The following is a 21,780-nucleotide window of genomic DNA, read 5'->3' as shown; positions in this document are numbered from 1 at the left end:
GCAGCCGGATCATTTCCATATGACCAACGCAATCTACCTGGTAGCGTCTGGTATAAAACGTGCTTTTTTGGGTGGTAAATAATGGTGCAAACACCAGTAAATTGACGAGTGCAAACCTTAGTAAATCACCTTGCGTGATTCATTTAAATGCCCTCCTCCCATTAATTTTGTGTCTGAAAGGGAAACTCCTACAAATGCATATGCAATATTGTCAGCTGCAAAAAATTACTGTGTCCACGCCTTTTCAGCTCTGTCTTTAGTAAATCCTGACAGTATTTTTTTTAACGCCTAAAGAGGGTTTGCGCTAACGGAAGCTGTTAATAAATGGTGTGATCGCATTCAAACCCAAAAACAAAAAAACATGGACAATATTTTTTGAAAGGACATACCTTCTATTATTTTCAAAGGGAATTATACTGTATGTATACTGCCTTACGCAGTATGTATATGGGAGAGTGGGTTAAGATGAGCCAAGATAAGATAAGAGAAAATTAGGCAGAAGTACAATGAACGTATCTATAGTAATTTCAGGATGTTTCCTATCATTTTAAATGATCAGAATACATATATGACAAAGGGTTCTAGAAATATGGCTTCTTATAAAAAAGTGCTCATGTGGCTTAATTTACCCCAGGTTAGGGGTAAGTTGATCCGAGTCAGTGGGTAAGTTGCACCATCTGGGTGTAAACTGACCATCTAACTGAATCTGAATCAAAAAAAAAATTCTTAAAGCTAACTTAAACAATATAAAACCAACCCAATTAAGTTGGAATTTCAATATCTTCAATTGTTTGCATTTCTGAAACAATATGTAACCTTCCCAAAAATAGACTAATCAGAGAGTTTATTGAGTGAAATTAAAAACTGAATTAGAATGAAAGAATAAATGTCACTGAAACTAATAAACATTTTAGTCAAAAAGTTCTTGGTATGGTAGTTTTTCTGCAATGTCGAACATGTTAGGCCATTAGACCAGGTGGAAAGATACACTCACCTAAAGGATTATTAGGAACACCATACTAATACTGTGTTTGACCCCCTTTCGCCTTCAGAACTGCCTTAATTCTACGTGGCATTGATTCAACAAGGTGCTGAAAGCATTCTTTAGAAATGTTGGCCTTTATTGATAGGATAGCATCTTGCAGTTGATGGAGATTTGTGGGATGCACATCCAGGGCACGAAGCTCCCGTTCCACCACATCCCAAAGATGCTCTATTGGGTTGATATCTGGTGACTGTGAGGGCCATTTTAGTACAGTGAACTCATTGTCATGTTCAAGAAACCATTTTGAAATGATTCGAGCTTTGTGACATGGTGCATTATCCTGCTGGAAGTAGCCATCAGAGGATGGGTACATGGTGGTCATAAAGTGATGGACATGGTCAGAAACAATGCTCAGGTAGGCCGTGGCATTTAAACGATGCCCAATTGGCACTAAGGGGCCTAAAGTGTGCCAAGAAAACATCCCCCACACCATTACACCACCACCACCAGCCTGCACAGTGGTAACAAGGCATGATGGATCCATGTTCTCATTCTGTTTACGCCAAATTCTGACTCTACCATCTGAATGTCTCAACAGAAATCGAGACTCATCAGACCAGGCAACATTTTTCCAGTCTTCAACTGTCCAATTTTGGTGAGCTCTTGCAAATTGTAGCCTCTTTTTCCTATTTGTAGTGGAGATGAGTGGTACCCGGTGGGGTCTTCTGCTGTTGTAGCCCATCCGCCTCAAGGTTGTGCGTGTTGTGGCTTCACAAATGCTTTGCTGCATACCTCGTTTGTAACGAGTGGTTATTTCAGTCAAAGTTGCTCTTCTATCAGCTTGAATCAGTCGGCTCATTCTCCTCTGACCTCTAGCATCAACAAGGCATTTTCGCCCACAGGACTGCCGCATACTGGATGTTTTTCCCTTTTCACACCATTCTTTGTAAACCCTAGAAATGGTTGTGCGTGAAAATCCCAGTAACTGAGCAGATTGTGAAATACTCAGACCGGCCCGTCTGGCACCAACAACCATGCCACGCTCAAAATTGCTTAAATCACCTTTCTTTCCCATTCTGACATTCAGTTTGGAGTTCAGGAGATTGTCTTGACCAGGACCACACCCCTAAATGCATTGAAGCAACTGCCATGTGATTGGTTGATTAGATAATTGCATTAATGAGAAATTGAACAGGTGTTCCTAATAATCCTTTAGGTGAGTGTATATATATATATATATATATATATATATATATATATATATATATATATATATATATTAACTAAACCAGTTGCGTAATATACATTGAAATTATACCAGTTTATACTTCTTACGATATTTAACTGAAGTGCCTTATTGTGAGTAAGTTAAAATGCTGGCTTAATTTACCCCACAATATTTGGCTTACTTTGCCCCATAACTGCCATTTTGGACAAAACTAGCTAGCTTACCAATTCATGCTAATATTTAGCTAAATGATTTGCATGTTTTTTTTTTACATTGCTAAATCACCAATATGGATCATCAATATTTTTAGACCTGGACAAATTTGCTTTGACGTAACAGCCAAATGGATGCCTTCCACTCTTCCCATGTGTTTCTCCTTTTCACAGTCTGGCAGAACTTATGGGTGGCTCCAAAATATATGGTCACATGACAATAAAAGTGTACGGTTGTCAAGATAAAAGGGGTGGGTCAGCTTACCCACTGACTCATCTTACCCCACTCTCCCCTACACAGTATGCAGATTTTTTGTGTGCATAGAACAGTTGGATGACCATCTGGTAAAATACTGTATTCTATGCAATGCACTTAATTGGTCCTTCCATTTCCATTGAGAGGAATTAACAAGAAGCTATATCAATCTATTTTTAATAATGCTTTACTGTCTTATTATTTGGTTAAATTGCCAGAAGTTAAGAGAGACATTTCCTCAAAAAAGGGAAACCAAATGTGAAGTTCATTACTCAACACCATTTACTGAGTTGAACATGCAACAAAGTAAAGTCATGCAACAACTACGCATCAAACTTTACTACTGTTCAAAATGTTTAGCTTTGCAAATGCATACGGTCCTCTAAAACAGCATGCTAGAAATTCTGAACATGGCTGTTGACATCACCCAGGGCAGCAGAGAGCACCAACTTGTGTTGAGGAAGATGGAAGGTAGAAACTAGCACAAAACCAGCAATTGTGTGACAAAGACACTTGACGCCACAATAGCTGTCATTCTTTATGCCATCCTGCCTGAATCACTCCATCGTCAGAGAAGATCCTCAGTGCTGTGAAGTGTCATTTACAGATTTCTTGCATGCAGGGAGGGTGTGCGCTTTGTACAGCCACTGCTGAGTATTTTTAGTATCCACCTTTGTAGTTGCCGTGGAAGCTGTGCTAATAAACTGCTCGTCTCTGAGGCCCGTCAACTTTTCTGCTCAGAAGTGAGGCGAGAGCGGCTTCGGTGATGCTAGATTAGCACCCATAGGAATATCAGACTCTGATATCAAGTCAGGCAGAGACGACTGTGTCCAGATCAATAATTTTCTAAAGGGTAAAGTGATTACTGTGCAGTTATTGAATTTCAGCTGCAACTGCAACACAGAAGTCCATTTACGCACCGACTGTAAAACTGGGTTAGAAATGACTATATTCCGATATGACCACCTCAGATGTGGACCCATCCATTTAACTAATTAGTTTGGCTCTGTGCTTTTCGCTTAAGCCACCATCGTAGTTATTTTCATAAATCGTAATATGGCAACCGACATATGTGGCATCAAAGCGGTTTCCCTTTGAACTCTGTTTCTCAGGGTTTCATCAAAGGTTCAGCTGACCTTCCGTAAGCGGCTCTATTAGGACTCTATCAGAGTTGTTTCACAGGCTGTCACGACCCATTATGTCAGACTTGCATGATAGCATTAGGGCGACATCATGACAGACATGTTCAAATAAACTTGAATACGACATACTGTGACACGAGTTAAACAATTTTCAAATGTTCTCCTTTGCTACAAATTAAAGGCTTAATTAATTTGGAAGCAGGCTACGGTTCAGAACGCCACAGCCTGATGTCCATATGGCACACCGAGAGGAAAGCTTCAGTTCTTATCTGCCGCTCAGTATAAAACAAATTCTGGAATCCGACTGTGGTAGAAAATGATTTATAGTTTTGCTCTTGGAAGCTATTATTGGATAAATCTGTTCGACTAATATATAGAACACCTCTGTATAAAGTGGCTACTGGGTTTCTTTAGTTGCTCTTACACTAAGATCTTTATACCCCAGCACCTCAAGAGACTTTCTGCAAATATGTCTGAGATTAAGTGGGGTAGAATCTTCCAGCTGGTCAGATTTTCTGACAGTGTCTGTTCTCCTGTCAGCTGGGTGATGTTTGAGTTTTCCCCGAGCAGCGGTCGGCTCATTGCTCCATATGTACTCTTGAGCTCAGAGCTTTAAATCTGTTGGAGCTGTGTGGTTGTTGCCAAAAAGTTGCCTTGTTTAACAAAGCTCTCTGTGTGTTATCCTTTTAGATTCACTTCTCTCTCTTTGCCAACATGAGCTACTGTAGCGAAACAACATGGCATAGCTGCTGTTCAATTCGAAAGGGAGAAAATACCCCATGGTTATTCATTTTTAGCTCCGAGTCTATATATTTAGATGTTAGGATGGTTGGGCACACTCGACATTAACTCTGCACACTGTAAATATTGCAGAAGTATGTTACTATGGTTGTACTTGAAGCCTGCACACAGTAGTGGTGTTTCATTCATGAATGAATCAGTGTTTTAGAAACAAATAAAGATAAGTCATCAAATTGTGAATAAAAATCGAAGAAAAAGAATATTAGATCTGCTTTGTTGTAATTTGCAGGATGCTTAAACACATTCCCTGGTGTCTCTTTTGAAATTTGTATACATACATTTTTATAAATATTTAAGTCAGCATGAAATGGAAATCTGTTCTAAATGCATGATATAGATCTTATTGTGAATGATTTCCCCATGTAGTTTAATTTTTTTCTTCTCAAAACTTGATCTTCCAGACTTTTCTCTGCTGATGTATGCCGGACTTCTCCAATCATTTAGTCCTAACTCTGCCTCTTTCTTACAATTGAACTCAAGCTCACATTCAGATCTTCTGTCATCCAATCAACAGCTGATGAATAGAACCAAGTCTCCAACTGCCCAACTTTTTTTTTCCTTTTCGATAATCTGTTACACAATCTGTTATAAGATCTGTTGTTACTTGGTTGCATTGCAACTTTAAGAGTTGTTTAGTTGAGTGAATGATTCAGTGATTTACTTGCACAACATGTGGCATCAAAATAATGCCATAAATTACATGCATATTGGTTTAACCCCCCAGAAAGGATCAGTGAACAAATCTGAACTAAGCATTTTACTGAATGGATTCAAAAGAAAAAATAATATTGCCACTCCACTTAAACAAACCACTCATTTTACCTGCTTTATTTTATATAAACATTATTTTTTTTAAAAAATTGTAAATCATTGAATTAATAAAACAAGGAGTTTTTGCTATATGGACACTATACTGTAAATATAGTAGAGTTACACTTCCGGTTTAAAGTCACCATGAAATCAAAATTGGCTTTTTTTATTTTTTATTTTTTTATATGGAATATTGCAGTATAATAAATCATACATCCATGCACATCACATTTTTTTTTTATGTGCTCTCGTAATCTTTACTCAAAGTCGCTTCCCTCCCCACTTGAAGTGACATCTCTACTTTTCTCCAATGTTTACTGGCGAGAGGGCGGGATCAACCTGTCACTCACATGACATCACAGCATAGCAAACCACAACCATCCAATCAATTCCTGTTGGACAAAATCAAGTCCCGTCCTACTGCTTTTTTTTTTTTAAGAAGCCGTTTCACTTGGATATACGTCACAACAGGAAAGAAAAGACTAATTTTTCGCTTCAAGCCGACTTTAAGCCCCGTCCACAATCGGTTCTAATGGAATACAGAATATGAACCTCTCAGCAGAAATCCTGCTCTTCTAACAACATCACTTCTGCTTGAAAGTTTTATGTCATGCCGGCAAAAACTTTTCTACTACCTCTGAACCACGCAGGGGAAGATGACAGCAGATCTGTTTAATTGCCATGTTCACAATTCCTGGAACTGCTGTGCTAACACATAAGAGAAATGAAAGTTGTTGCATGCTTGGCTGCATATTATAGAAGAATAATGGGGATTTGTAATTTTCTGGTTTATAAAATGTCATGCGTGTTGGGTGGGAGGCAGCGCCGAGGCGATCACACAGGTAGCAATCAGTCAAAGCTAATTTCGTGTTTGTGCACTCGGCTCATTGTTCAGATCTGAATGCCATTATTATAAAGAACAAAGCCTGTCCTTTCCAACAACTGCGCTTTATCATCAGACCATGAAACAGCGCTGTAGTTACAAGATTTGGCTGTGTAGCTATGTCTTTGTTGGGGAGTAACTGAGAGAAATTACTTTGGATTGTGTCTTTATGTATAGTGGATGTTAAAAAAAATAAAAAAGACAGTACCTTTTACTGCGGGTTCTTGATAATGAACAGACACGTCCTGTTTTCCAAGATATAGTCATCATATCAAGTCTGCTGATTGCAGAATATATTAACATTGTTTTCTGAGAAGAATCGAACCACCCACACGCAAGTTATTTCTAAAGCCTTTACTGGTTGAACTGCAGAGGTTGGTAGGCATTTCAACGAGTACTGACAGAAAGACAGATGGAAACACGGGCCCAATCTGCCTTATGTGCATGGCCTTAACTGAATACCACTGTATGCTGCATGACCACACCAATAGCACCAGCGAAGTGCAGCTTTTCACTTGGAACAAATCTCCCTGACAGCTGACAGGTCAAACTAAGAGACTTCCGAGGAAAACTTTCTTCCTCCTCTTCCTTATGGTTGCAGTTATTATTCAGTGATATTTCTCTCCACAGAAATGGCTGTTACTGCAAGGAAAGCAGTTAATTCCATGTTGTTTCCATTAGTTTACTAATAATGGTCTCCTTGTGGTAGCAGTTATCGGCTGGTTAAGGGGAATAGATGCTTCTTTATCGGAAATGCATTTGATGTTTTCTCTCAGCGAAATGGTCCACACTCATTACAAACCTAATGATTCAGTGGTCAATAAGTGCTTTTAGATAAATAATGAATGATGATTTGTTTAAGCAGTTTATAGGCCATCTCAAAATCATCCATCTTTTGTAAAAATTTGAAGTTTTCATTTTTTTTAGGTATTGCTGAATTTAATCAAAGCTTAATGCTTTTCTTTCACTGTTCTTATATAGTGTTTACACAGCAGTATAGGCTATACATAGTAAGATAAAAAAAACAAAAAAAAAAACTACTCAGCATAAAGCAGCAGCACTCAGTTTATCGTCTTTTTTTACAGTGCCTTCAAGCTTGGCCCATTCAGCCATTTTCATAATATATAGGATAAGATATTATAAGAAATGTCCACTGGACATGTAGTTATTACATGTAGTAAAATCTATTTATTATTTTGTATATATAGTACCAGTCAAAAGTTTGGAAACATTACTATTTTTAATGTTTTTGAAAGAAGTCTCTTATGCTCATCAAGCCTGCAGTAAAAAAAAAACAAAAAAAAAAAAACAGTAATATTATGAAATATTATTACAATTTAAAATAATGGTTCTCTTTTTTAATATATTTTAAAATGTAATTTATTTTTGTGATGCAAAGCTGAATTTTCTTCAGCAAGTACTCCAGTCTTTGGTGTCTTATGATCCTTCAGAAATCATTCTAATATGATGATTTGATACTCAGTTATTATCAATGATGGAAACAGTTGTGCTGTTTAATATATTTTTTTGGAATACTTTTTTCAGGGTTCATTGATGAGTAAAACGTTAACAGCATTTATTCATAAAAACAGCATTTATTCAAAGTAAAAACATTTCTAACAATATAAATCGTTACCATCACCTTTTATCAATTTAACGCATCCTTGTTGAATTAAAGTACTAATTTCTTAAAAAAAAAAATAGTTATTGTTCCCAAACTTTTGAACGGTAGTGTATATTGTTACAAAAGATTTCTATTCTAAATAAATACAGTTCTTTTTAACTTTTTATTCAGCAAAATCCTGAAAAAAGTATCTCAGGTTATAAAAAAAATATTAAGCAGCACAACTGTTTCCAACATTGATCATAAATCAGCATATTAGAATGATTTCTGAAGGATCATAAGACACCAAAGACTGGAGTACTTGCTGATGAAAATTCAGCTTTGCATCACAAAAATAAATTACATTTTAAAGTATATTAAAAAAGAGAACCATTATTTTAAATTGTAATAATATTTCATAATATTACTGTTTTTTTGTTTTGTTTTTTTTTAACTGCAGGCTTGATGAGCATAAGAGACTTCTTTCAAAAACATTAAAAATAGTACTGTTTCCAAACTTTTGACTGGTACTGTATATATATTTAGGTTCTCGAATCTGATTGGCTGAGAGCCTTTTCCAGTAGTGCTATATTCACCCAGTAACAGCAACCATTTTTCACCATGTGTATCACTCCATTTGCGGCGATTGTAATGGCGGTCGAGCAAACTACTACTTTTGTTGTGTTTCAAAATGTAGTTTTAAGAGATTTTTGGTGAGGATGTAGTTATTTAGACCTAAAATATGTGACTAATATATAATCATAATGCCTATTTTACAATTTTAAAAAAAAAATTCACATATGCGAGCTCCAGGCCGTCAGCGGCCGTTCAGCGCTCATGTACCCGCAGAGAACAGCGTCATCTCGGCCAGTCGGTAAATTCTGTCTTTACGAGTGAGTCAGAACAAGGAAGTTGTTTTAGCACTGTTATGGGAAAGATAGAGACGAGCATATCGCTTTCCTCAGCAGACATTCAAAATGATTTTTTGGATATAATATGGACATTTAGTTGATCCTTCTTTCATAATACCATAATATGGTATCCTTCTTTCATAATACCATAATATGGTATTATGAAAGAAGGATCGACTAAATGTCCATATTATATCCAAAAAATCATTTTGAATGTCTGCTGAGGCTCTACATAATACAACAAGCTTCAATGAAGCGACTCAATGTTCCTTCGTTAGTTCTAAAGTGACGTTTTAGAGTTAGTAACGGAGTCTTGGCCTCAATTGTTAAACTGTTAACTTGAGATTTGAATCCATGGCAGAAGGAAGTAGCTCTGCACAAAAGATGTATATATATATATATATACAGTATATATATATATATATATATATATATATATATATATATATACACAAAAGAAGTTTATATATATTTATTTTTTTTTTTTTATTTTTTTTTTGTGTGGTTGCATTTCTAGCACAATTACTAAATCACTGTTTCAAAGTTATCTAGGCTGCTCTAGGACAATTTTTCTTTGAAATGATGTCTACTCCCTCTGTATTAACGAATTATTTTCAAGAGCAGGTTCAAACACTTATGAAACGAATAACAGCATTTGTTCTCTCATTTGAAATCAGCCCCTGATGGTTCATTTTAATTGGCAGTTGGTCACAGTGCTTTCCAAGATATCTGTCTTCCACTCCATTCAATTATGCTGCATTCTCAAACATGCCAAGACGTCTTCCTGTCGTTGAGTTTTCATTAATGTAATCCACAAATGACATATTTCCCATCATTTTTTTTATTTTTTATTATTATTGCAAAGTTACCAGTTACAATGTCTCTTACCATATTGAAAGACACATTTGTACATGTGTGCACCCACTCGTCTTGCCCCTTACATCTGCCTCTCCTACTGTATGCAATTTAGAATTGATTCAGAAACTGCGTTGCTTAGTTACGAGGCTTTATTGCTCTTCTAAAATTGGGGGGTGGGAAGGGAACTCTCTCTCTCTTTCTTTCTCTCTTTCTCTCTCTCTCTCTCTCTCTCTCTCTCTCTCTCTCTCTCTCTCTCTCTCTCTCTCTCTCTCTCTCTCTCTCTCTCTCTCTCTCTCTCTCTCTCTCTCTCTCTGGCATGTTTTCTTGCAGCCACATGCTCTGTAGAAGCTTGTATGGTTCTCTTTATTTCTCTTTCTGTTTAGTGCTGCAATCAGTGTAGTTCTTAAATAGGCATGCGATGCATCCAGAGAACTCTGACACCGGATTCCCAATACTCAAACAGCACACTGTTTTGAAGCTTGTTTTTTCCACTCTTCATTAAAATAAAACGAGTTAAAAATTGCTGTTTGATCTTTCTTCAGTTAGCATCTATAATGCAATTCTCTTCATAAAGAAGTCATGAGTCTTCAGTTACATCATATCAGCATGCAAATTTTAATTATAGCAATGGCATTATGGATTTCCACAGTTCCTCATTGGGAAATACCCAACTTGTCTAAACTTCACCACCTGGGACTTTTGATTTCCAGGTATCTGTATTCGTAGAACATATAAATCTTTGTATAGCTGCTTTCACATACATTAACATGGTAAAAGATGGATGATAGTGGATGTAACACATACCAAAGCGTTTCTCTCAGCGCCTCAGCCTTCCTTTACCTGCTCCTGACTGCTGCCTCAGCTCCTTCCTAAGAAAGAACGCACTCACGAGAGAGAGAGAGAGGGAGAGAGAGAGAGAGAGAGAGAGAGAGAGAGAGAGAGAGAGAGAGAGAGAGAGAGAGGACTAATGAGGGAGAGAGAGGGGGTGTGAGAGGAAAAAGATGCTGAATCCTGGTTGGCTGGAGAGTAGAGGCTGACTCAGTGGATCTGGAAAAGCAGTATGTGACAGATGCAATTCTCATCCCAGTCCTCACCATCAGACCAGAGGCTTGTTCGCCATTGGCCCCGTTCATTGGACCGGCAACGCACGGTGCGCTATAACACCATGCTTTCCTTTGCCAGACCCAGCGGAGCTCTCTCACTAGCGTGTATCACTTGCGCATCGAGCAGGAGACTCAACCCAGACACACTTCAGCCCAGCGCAGAGAGACGAGACTGAGGAAGAGAAAAGAACGAGTTAGCAGCTCTGCTTTACTCTCGTTGCCGCTGTACAGAAGAGGAGAGAGCGGGATAACGCATTTGCTGGAGGCTACTATAAGAAGCAGAGGCGCACCAGATAAATCCCCCAAAGTGACTGTAACAGACCGAGCTGAAATGACTGATGTTTGAGGATCTGAGAGGATGAGGGAACCTGCTCGCTCCGTTCCTGACTGAGGGAAAGTGAGCTTGTGCCTTTCATCTGAAACAGAGAAACAAAAGAAAAGGCTTGTTGGGTGGACTTATTTCTCTCTCTCTTTGGCTGGACTCTGTGCATGGCAGCTTCAGGTCCCCCATGGCGTGTTACTATATTGTCATCAGCTCCACACACCTCAGCAATGGACACTTTCGAAACATCAAGGGAGTTTTCCGAGGTCCCCTCAGCAAGAATGGCAACAAAAACTTGGTAACTACCACATCTCCCGTACGAATGTGTGTTTGATCATGTGCTTAGGAATTGTTTGCATCGCTTTTGAAGCCAGCAATCTTGCTTCTAGAAACTTTTCTGTACTGTGTCTGTACACACTTTACATGTTATACATTTGACTCTTATTAATTAGTATTGTAATAATACTGTTATTACTATAGTGACACTATAAAAAGGGGTAGCCTGCAAGTGTTACCTTAACAAGCTATTTCTACCTGATTTAACCCATAAACATTTGCTTTGTTGGTATGAATTAATTAATTTAAGTTGATTCAGTGATGTTAAATAAGGTTTTTGACTTGAGATGTGACCATTTTTTCAGTGTGGAGGGATCAAATTGAAATTGTAGCGATAGATTATAAGCATTCCAAAAGTAATTAAATGGTAACAGGAACGTAAAATGAAGTTGCTCAAGGAATGAACCTTCTGGAAAAGTGTTGCGAAATGACTTTATTTTCAGTACTTCCTGTTTATGAGGAAAGTTGCAGATGGATAAATGGAATGCTGCTCTAGCCTGTGCCAATAACTAAATTCCTAACAGATGGATAGGGATCAAATTAATCTCTACTCACAGTCATGGCCTGGGATTTAGTCTAACCGTACTTTTCTGGCCTTGCCTTCGAAATAATCCTCCTGTTTGTGCTCCCACAAAACTGCACAAACTCTCTGCTATAAACCCACCGTATATCTAGGACAGCACAAAGGGGAATTTTAAAACAAAATCAGTGTTAGTAAAATATTATTTTTCATAATTACTCTAAGAGCAGTCTGAATATTGTTTTTCAGTTTGCTGGCAAGTTAAGCGGGATTATAAACACAAAGTAATACGATGCATGATGCAGCCGTACAGTGTAATTTAATTAATGCGCTTGGCTCCTGAAAGGCAGCATATTTCAAAGCTTTTAAATGTGGAAGTGAAATTTCATACTCTCTTTCACTGCTTCCTTCTCAAGCCTTTCCGTGTCATCTCTGTCAGTTGGGGGGAACGGAGATTTCTTGACAGCAGCCTCCTCCTTTCAAAAGAATCAAAAATGATTGGAGATGAAATATTGAAGCTCTTGGCTCGGGATCAAGCGCCAATCCTGCTCATCTGCCTCCCGCCTCCAGCTGAAAGGCTAATGCTGAGGGAACATTTGGGTGGCGTAACTGCGAATGCAGCAACAGATTGTTTCTCAAGCACGGACAGAAAGTAGAATGATGGTTCGATGGCCGTTTTCGGCTCGATCTCAATGCAATTATCAGATTTGACACATCTCCCACTCTGTTGCGGGGAGAACCTGGTGTCAGTGAATTCAAAATTACGGCGGAGCATTGTGTGCATCACTGCCACCGCTCTGTAACACAGTAAATTTCGTTCATTACTCCCTCTGCTGCATAGAGCAGCTGTAAATCTCATATACTTGTGCACACACACTCTCAGATGTATGGGTATGAAAGGCAGACTAAGAAAGCTGTGCTTATCCCAGCGCTGGTGCAGTGCCATCTGGCTCTCTTTCCTGGTGCAGTGATATTTTAGTCCAGAAGAAAAGCTTTGTGCTGTAGAACATTTGTTCAGCGTGGCTCAGACGCAGAGGAAAGGAGAGGAGGAAGGATAAGAATGAAATCACTGCGAGAGTGTGAGTGTTCCCATAGTCACTCTTATGGTACTGTGGACTTTTGCGCTATGAAATCCATCTCTGTAATTAGTAGTATTGCTCTCTCGGCTTTCTCAGCGCATCACAGGGCTGGGTTCAAACAATAATTTTGAGAAGTTGTGCGTATCTCTATCGAATGACCCATAACAGGAACTTTGACTCTTACAATGTTCTACTTAAGTGGAAAAGAGATTAGAAAATTGCATTGAAACTTAAAATTATATATTATGTTTATTTTTTGGAAGAGAAGCAAAGTACTTTCTATTGTATATATGTCTATCATTTCTTAAATGACTTTATTTTATTTAGCTTTGTTTTACTTTGCTTTTTGTTTTGTTTAGTCCAGATGTGACAAGGCAGTAAAAACATCTTCCTGATGTTAAACTGAATGAGTACCTGTTTGGAGCTGTGCCATGTCAGTGGACTCTTATAAAGTCAGACACGAGCGCCTGAGTGGAATTTTGCCCCTTGCTTTAGCTTCCATGAATATGCATATCAACGGCGTTATTTCAATGCTCGTATTGATTTTCTCACAGTCGCTGCTAAGTCAGCCCATCTCCCCGCTGAGCTGTGATGTGAGCATCCATTTCCACTCAGTGATGCCGCTTTTAGACACCACTGTGCTCTGGGAAATAATCCTTATGCTGAATATCTATACGGTATGTATCGTCACAGTGCCTCTATTGGCAGATGCATGGCAGAATGAACAGGTGTTATAATCAGCTCTAGTGCTGATTGCGCAAGGGATCTGGGCGATTGTGTAGATCGGATGTTGCTAACGTGATATGCGTGGAATTAAAATTCCTTTGTCGCTCTCATATTCCTTTTTTGTCCCATGTATTATGCTTTTTGTAGTGTACCATGATCCTGTGGCTTGTTATCTTCATGCCACCATCCAAAGCACAAAAGTATGCGAAGCCCTAATCACCACTGCCTGTGTCCAAGAGCTGAGGCAGCAGCAGATAGCTTAATCGCAGAGAGCGCCGGAGAAATAGACTAAAACAGAGGAAGGAGAGGGAATAAAAAAGGGCAAAATGTTATTATGTTCCTCTTACCCTTTGTCTTTCCCTGCTGGGAAAGCTGGCCCGACAATTTGCATTGTGGGAGGACAATGTGTATGTGTGTGCGGACGCACTCTGAGTTCCTTCCTAATTGAGAATTACAGCAGAAATCCAGCTCTAGCCCTGACCAGGCCCCGCGCACAAGCTCTGCTGCGGGGTAATTAATGTAGTAGTGCGGGCGATTAGCCTCTGCAACCTCTCGCCGCGTTTTACTGCTCGGCCCCATCCAGGTGCGAGGGAGAAACGAGCGTTTAGATATCGCACCATGCATTATTTACAGACGGGGAGAACCCATGGCTTGTCATCACTGCTGAATGCAGACAGATGTAGTTAACTTTACGCACGCCCGAGACAAATGTGTGGCACGCTCGCACTCGGCTGATTAAAATTCACTCCATTCATGGCCTTCTGTTACTCATAAACGCCAGGTTCATTTAAATACCCTGAACGTGGCGCTTTGCCTTCTAGTGCTGCATCAATTTCATTTCACAGTGCTGTTAACTTTATAACAATGGGATCATTCTCTCTGAACCCCGCAGACACTGTGTTTGTTTCTTTGTGTGTTTTCTGGAGGTATTCACTGTGACAAATCAAATCTCTTGCCCTGGTTGTGTTGTTCTCCTCCTCTCTGCACAAAAGAGGCACGGTGCAGATTCCAGGGGCCCTTATAAAAGTGCTAATCCCATGTTTTTTACTGACGGTGAACCCATTTTCACACTGATTCACAGAAAATACCCCATTGAATAAACTGTGTACTTAGAAGGCACAAAGGCACAGCGGGGTTTGACTGTAGGCTTGCTGCTGAGGTATAATAGCACAATTACACAGTAGCATGGCAGCTTTACCCTTTCTCCTTTCAGTATTCGGCTCACCTGATGTTTGGAGATGAAACGTTCGTGGCGATTCGATGCCGTCATTGTTGTCATCTTACCCTCATAAATATTTAAGTCGCTGGCCACAAGGTCTATAATTTACCCGCTGTTGCAATGCAGAATAAGCGGCTAACTCGGTGAGACCGATCTCCTTCTCCGAAGCGCTCGTCTCAATATAATCGCTTGAACTTTGCAAGGCAGTTTTCTACGTGTCGGAAGGGTTTTGCACTCGTAAGCAGTGGAGTAAAAATACCCAGCCAGCCCTGAGCTCTGGCCTTGTACAACTGAAGGGCAGCATATAGTGAGGCTTCCTTACAGTTTCTGCCTCCTGAGGGACGTTTTCTGCCATATCATTGCTGTGACACATCCACTCTGACCCTGAAAGCATACGAGTCTTAAAGGAATTGTTCACCCAGAAATGAAAACTTTGGCATTATTCACTCATATGTTTATCCAAACCTGCATGCTGTTATTTATTTTTCACAGTGGAATGCAAAAGAAGAAATTTTGAGGAATATTTATGCAGCTGTTTTCCATTCAAAGACATTTTGTAGTAACCACAAGCTTCAGAAAGATTTCTTTTTCTTTTTTGTATGCATTTGGGATACATCAAAATTGAGAGTAAATACATGTATAATGTTCTAAAGGTGTAATAATGATTTCTTTTAAACTATCTATTCAAAGAATCCTGATAAACATGGCTTCCACAACAGTATATTAATCAGCACAACTGTTTTCAAGAGTAATAATAATATGATATGGTTCTTGAGCACCAAATCAGCATATTAGAATGATTTCTGAAAGATCATTTGTCACTGAAATAATAGCTGCTGGAAGTTCAGGGTTCTCATCACAGGAATAGATTCAGTTTTAAAATTCTTTCAAATAGAAAACATGACATGAAGGTGTGTAAAAATGACAGAACTTTTTGTGTGTGCAAACTATCCCTTTATCACTCCTTATGCTTTTGTGTTAATGCTAAATAATACAGATGCAGTGTAAAATAATAATAAATAAATGCAGTAGGTATGGGAAGATACAGGTGCAGCTCTGGAAAGGAGCCCTGTGGTTGTGCCAGTAATTGAACGAGTCCCCATCATTGCTCATAGCCACTCACCGCAATATGAGTGCTGAGAGCCTTTTAATGTTCCCCATTCCTTTGAGTGATATTATAATGCAGAGCATCCCAGCTGCCTCGTCTCACTTGATTTGATGCTTGATAGAAGTGAAGCGCTCCTTTTCCTCCTTTTCAAAAAAAAAAAGAAGAAGTGCTGCACACCGAGCAAGCTTGCAAACACTGAGTATCACAGCAGCAGACCCTGATCTTATTGAGCTTCACTGCCTTAAACTTTACCGGAGCCGATCGCGGGGGAAACGACTGCCATTGGGCCGTGTTTGAGATTGAGTACAGATAGGGATAGAGGGAAAGAGGTGCAGAGAGGAGTCCTCCAGGTGACCACAGTATTTCTGATGAGCTCTGAGTTAGGTGTGTATGTGTTCATTGAATCTCCTACCTCTCTCTATCTCTCCTTTTATCTGTCTCGTATTCAGATACTTCAGCAAGCAATGATATTGTTAGAGATCTGAATACTAGGCCCTTTGTCTTTGACTCAAGTCAATTAACTTCTGCTCTGCTCTCATCCTGCTCTTTCATTCTCTCTCTTTCTCACTCTGCCTTGTAACATTCTCTTTTTTCACTTTCTTTCTAAATCCAACCTGATCTTATTACTATTCATTACTATTCGTGTGGTTCTGGCACACATACATTATTTTTACATTAAGGAGAGAAACCAAAACGTATGTTATTCATTTATGGACAGCATCTATAATTCATGGAATTTATAGCTTGATTTTATTGTATTTATAACAAATGAGATATTTAGACGTACATGTAAATGACTTAGTAAAATACTAAAATCATATTTTACACTTATTTTCATACTTACCTAATTTGACATTATATTTTATTCAGTGAGATTTCTGATCTGTGTGAAGTCTGAGATACTGTGCACACAAAGCAATGGATGTTAGACTGTAACATGCATGCTGTTTCAATATTTTCTGGAAACTGTGATACATTTTATTTTATTTTCTTCAAAAGAGCAGCGTTTATTTTAACATTTTTTTACTCTCACATCAGGAGAATGTCTAAAGTGAACTATCGAAATAATGTATTACCCAAAACCTTTGAGACCTCAATGATTCAGTGCCATGAACTGCGCAAAATGTGGCAAATCCAGTGACTAGTTGTTATCGAGTAAGGGGCATCTGAGATGGACACAAACTCTGAGTTAGTCCGGTCCATGTTGCTGAATCATAAATGTCCCAGAGATGCCAGAGCGATGGTAGTTAATTTACTGTAAAATGTAGCAGTGGCACATTTATAGCACATTTCATTGTCAGCAAGTAGCATGGAGTGCTTTTGTTGTACATTTGGGTGAGTAAAACTTTTACCTTAAACTTGGGTTGCATTTATTTATAGTGCGGTTTCTGTTAAAGTGTATATGCATCATTGCAAAAGGGTGCTATATTAGGAATCTAACAAAATTAGCATCCTTATAAAAAAATACTGAGACTGAAAACTGAATACATAATGAAATTTGAATAAACTAAAAGTATAACACTGATCTTCGCGCCTTGAAAGTACGCCGGTGTTTCTAAGAGTGGCTTTCCTATCTCAATGTTCTATTTTCTTCTACTCCAGAGAGAGAGAGAGAGAGAGAGAGAGAAAGCGGCTTAAAGTCTCTATTTGTGGTTGTTAATTATTCAAGTGTCGTCACCTTCGTCTCTGGGCAAAATGGAGTCAGACTGGGGCGGCAGAGCCTGTGCTGTCTCCTGCCAGCTACTTCTTAATCTGCAATCATTTAGATCCAGGAGACGGAGTCAGGGTCAGACACTAGCACTTGAGCTTGATAGCAGACTGATTTTTGTTTAAGTGTACAAAATAACTGTAGGTAATAGATCCATCATAACCGTATCACCATGAACTACAAATTCACTACAAAATGCTGATTTAATTTTTCTGGCTACAATTTCTAAATGAGCATGTTTGTGTGCGTGTGTGTTTCTTGGCCTTTATTTCTTATTTCTCATGTGTATATATGTGCACGTCAATGTGTTTGTGTTCCAAACGCATTTAAAACCTCTCACCAGGGTTTGCTAGACTGAGCTCTGCTCGTGATCAGTTTCTAATGATCAGAATGTGAGCTAATTGATGGATGTCTGTCGTGTGTTAAAAGATCATGAGACATCAGAAAAAAAAAAAAAAAAAAAAAAAAAACTCACGTTACCAAACATTTCAGCCTTGGCCTGTCCGATTTGGGCAGTGTTGTTTTGAATAGAATGCAGATAGTAGTGTTAGTGTTCAAAGAGGTAGCCTATTCAAATCACTTTTGAAATGACTTTTGAGCAGCCATTTCTCCAGTATTCAGTGTCACATGATCCTTCATTCTATTATGCTGATTTGCTGCTCAATAAACATTTATTTCATCAATGTTGAAAACAGTTGTGCTGCTTAATATTTTTATGGAAACCGTGATTTCAGAAAGTTCAAAAGTAAGAAAAAATAATAATTTAAAAAAAGGTAGGTAAAAATTTAGTTTTGAAATGTTTAATGCATCCTATATACTGAATAAAATGATTAATGAAACAAATAAAAAGATCTAACTGACCCCAAGCTTTTGGACGAATGCATGCCTTATTAAGTTATAATATTCAATAAAATTTGAAATCCACTGGTTAGATCATTTCAGATCTCTTCCCCATAATTACGTCTTCTCAGTCTGTGAGGGCTATGATCTGGAGCCTTTCATATGGTAGCCATGGCGATTATTGACATTTAAACCCCTGTTTCAAAGCTTTAATAAACACCTAAGCAGATAACAAAGCGATCCTTGTTGAGGTTCGGTTCAGAAAACCGGTTGACTTGCGACCCTGGGATTCAAACGTCGTCAGTACCTGTCATGCGTTTAACGGCTGTGGTTTTTTCACTTCATAAATTGCACGTGCACACGATCACTGCAATTTCACGACTTCTGCCCCTGAGCTCTGGTGTGAGACGGCTTGTCTTGCTGTGTGCTTGGTGAGATGAAAGTTTTACAAACAATTGTGCTGTGCTGTGACAAGGTTTCAGCCATAAACTCCATAGCATTTGAAATCTGGTTGAAAAGTTCAGCTGGTATAGTGTATATGCCCTTTTTTATCATATCACGCAGGTTGAGAGACAGTTTGAAAGATAACGTTTTCATATGTGCATATTTCACATCGCAGAGGCACACGTTGCATCAAACACAGTTGAAAGGTCTCTGATTTGGGACACTTAAATTCTGCAGGATCTCTCTCAGCCTCTGAGGCTGACCGGATGGTGTGTGTGTGTGTGTGTGTGCGTGCATGCTATCCCATAATCCCTCTCCCTCTTGATGGCATTCTAGTCCCAAAGCAACCTTTGAATGACCCCTGTAAACTCTCCTTTCTAATGACATCACCAATCTAAACTTTCTTTTCAAGCATTTCTTTTAGACAATGCTGCCAGCACCGGTCCAATAATCAATATCACACATACAAGCGAGGCTTTACATCTGAAGATATATGTATCTGAGAGCCAAAAAATAAGATAGAAGAGCTGTATTTGTGAGTGAGATGCTCACTGTGCCAGAAGAGACTGATGACAAAAACAAACCCTTGCATGTTTCAGCTCTGACCATTAATTCAGCATCTTGAGTTGACATACGTTATTCACCTAATGCAAACAGCGCATCTGACTGACAAACAGATGCCTTACAAGTGCCCGTTTGACACATTAGAGCGAGAGGCTTCTTTATTTTGCGTAACACCCTCAATTAGTTCTTTCTTTAGCTTTACACAAAGGGTTCTGAAGATCACATAGAGCTTCAAATGCTCTAAACCTGCCGGTGATTTGTAAGGCTAGTTCCTCTGTACCTTCATTAGAATTCGCCCATAGAAAAGGCATTGATTTTTTTTGGTCTGGCAGCCTAGCAGTTCCTCAGAATTTATCTTCCTCTGGCCTCTCATTTAATCTCTGCTTGAAACAACAGCAGCGGTAATGGCAGTGGAAGGATCCCGGGGAATGTGCATGGTCAGCGTGAAGAGAGATAGAGTTGGTGCGGGCTGTGTAAATTAAAGCAGCAGAGCTCAAAGAGACAGTTTTATGGAGCCTGTCCCTGTGTGTGTGTGTGTGTGTGTGAATCTGTGTTTCGATTTCTGTATGCTGGGTTTCTGTGTGTGGTGCTGCAGTTGAGAGCATAAATGTCATTTCAAACACTTATGCTCTTTATTAGAATGTTTTCACCTGTGTGAAAACATTATCTCCTTTATAACTTCCCCTTTCCTCTTCTATTCTGGATGAATGGCGAATTTGACCCTGTTTCTATACAGCCTCTTTCACCTTAATACATATTCAGTACTGATTTAAAATGCGTTTTTAGGTCCTGCAACTCTCAATATCCAGCTCATGAATTGACTGCTTCACCGCAGTGCTGGGTTTGCAAGAGCAGACCACCTTCAGATTGCTTTTCATTCATCAAAGAATCCTGAAATTTTTTTTAACATCGATAATAATAATAATGATGATTGGATAGCTCATAATTTACTCAACCTTGTTTTGTTCCAAATGCAAATTACTTTATTCTGTAAAAAAAAAAAAAAAAAAAAAATGGGAAGATTGTTCTTTTTTACCGCATTATGAAAGTCAAAGAGGTCCAAAAATGTCAAAAAAAGGACATGAAGGTAACGTAAAATTAGGTCTGATAGAACAAAATGCGCAAAAATTATACCTTTAGGGGTACAGCAGCTTGTCACTGCAAAATTAAATTGTGTATATTAGTACCTTAGATTAGTAATGTGAACCCTTAAGGGATATTTTTTTTTTTTGGACACCCAAAAAATTTTAAAATATGTCATTGATTACTCACCCTTATATTTTTCCAAACCCGTAAAACTTTCGTTCATTTTCAGAACACAAATGAAGATTCTGTCCCTCCATTGACAGCCGACGCAACTACCACTTTGACGCTTCAAAAAGTTCATAAAGAGATCGTAAACTAATCCGTGTTAATTGAGCGGTTTAGTCAAAAATGTCTGAAGTGTCTCTTTAAATCTTTAAACAGATTGAATTTAGGCTTTTATTCACAAGTTATAGTTGCGTAGCTGTCGACCGAGGGACAGAAAGTTCTCAGATTTCATCAAAAATATCTTCATTTGTGTTTAGAAGGTGAATGAAAGTCTTACGGGTTTGGAGCAACATGTGGGTGAGTAATTAATGACAGAATTTTCATTTTTGGGTAACCCATCCCTTTAGGGTAATACTATTAGCCTTTTAAGGGTAGATAAGGTACAAAAGTGTCCCACTACCTCAGTGACAAGCTGTTGTGCCACTAAATTTACTATTTTTTTCTAAAGGTGTATAATAAATAGATTGAATTTCGGTCTTTATTCACTCTCAAATTAAATGAAAACATTGATCAGTGCATGAATACACAGACTACATTAGACATAATCAATGTTTTGATTTGATTTGAGATGAGAGGCTTACATTTCAAACTGTTCATGAAACAAAAGGAGCATACCGCTGTGAGCATTCAGAAGGCTTGGAATATAAGTCATATGGATAAAATTCACTGTGCCCTTTTTGGGCTCTTGAAATGGTCAAACCCCACTAACTTTCATTGTGTGTACAATAACAGTTGTTCAAAATATCGTATTTTGTTGTTTCACAGAAGACATAAAGTCATGCAGGTTTGGAACAACATGAGAGTAAGAAAA

At 38.6% G+C, this 21,780-nt stretch overlaps 1 protein-coding gene across 1 annotated transcript in view; it reads left to right on the top strand.

Annotated features, from left to right (window-relative positions):
* The first annotated feature begins 10,745 nt into the window (after positions 1-10,745).
* znf804a (zinc finger protein 804A) overlaps positions 10,746-21,780 on the top strand; it is a 61,024-nt gene continuing 49,989 nt past the window's right edge. Inside the window, exon 1 of the mRNA XM_081369007.1 lies at positions 10,746-11,412. Within this exon, the coding sequence (XP_081225133.1) occupies positions 11,302-11,412 (111 nt within the window). The 5' untranslated portion in view covers positions 10,746-11,301. The remainder of the gene's footprint in view (positions 11,413-21,780) is intronic.

The sequence above is a fragment of the Scardinius erythrophthalmus genome (genome assembly GCF_964197995.2).
Source record: "Scardinius erythrophthalmus genome assembly, chromosome: 6".
NCBI classification, from domain to species: domain Eukaryota; kingdom Metazoa; phylum Chordata; class Actinopteri; order Cypriniformes; family Leuciscidae; genus Scardinius; species Scardinius erythrophthalmus.
Note: the sequence above shows the minus strand (reverse complement) of the source record. Positions and strands in the feature narration are given on the sequence as shown.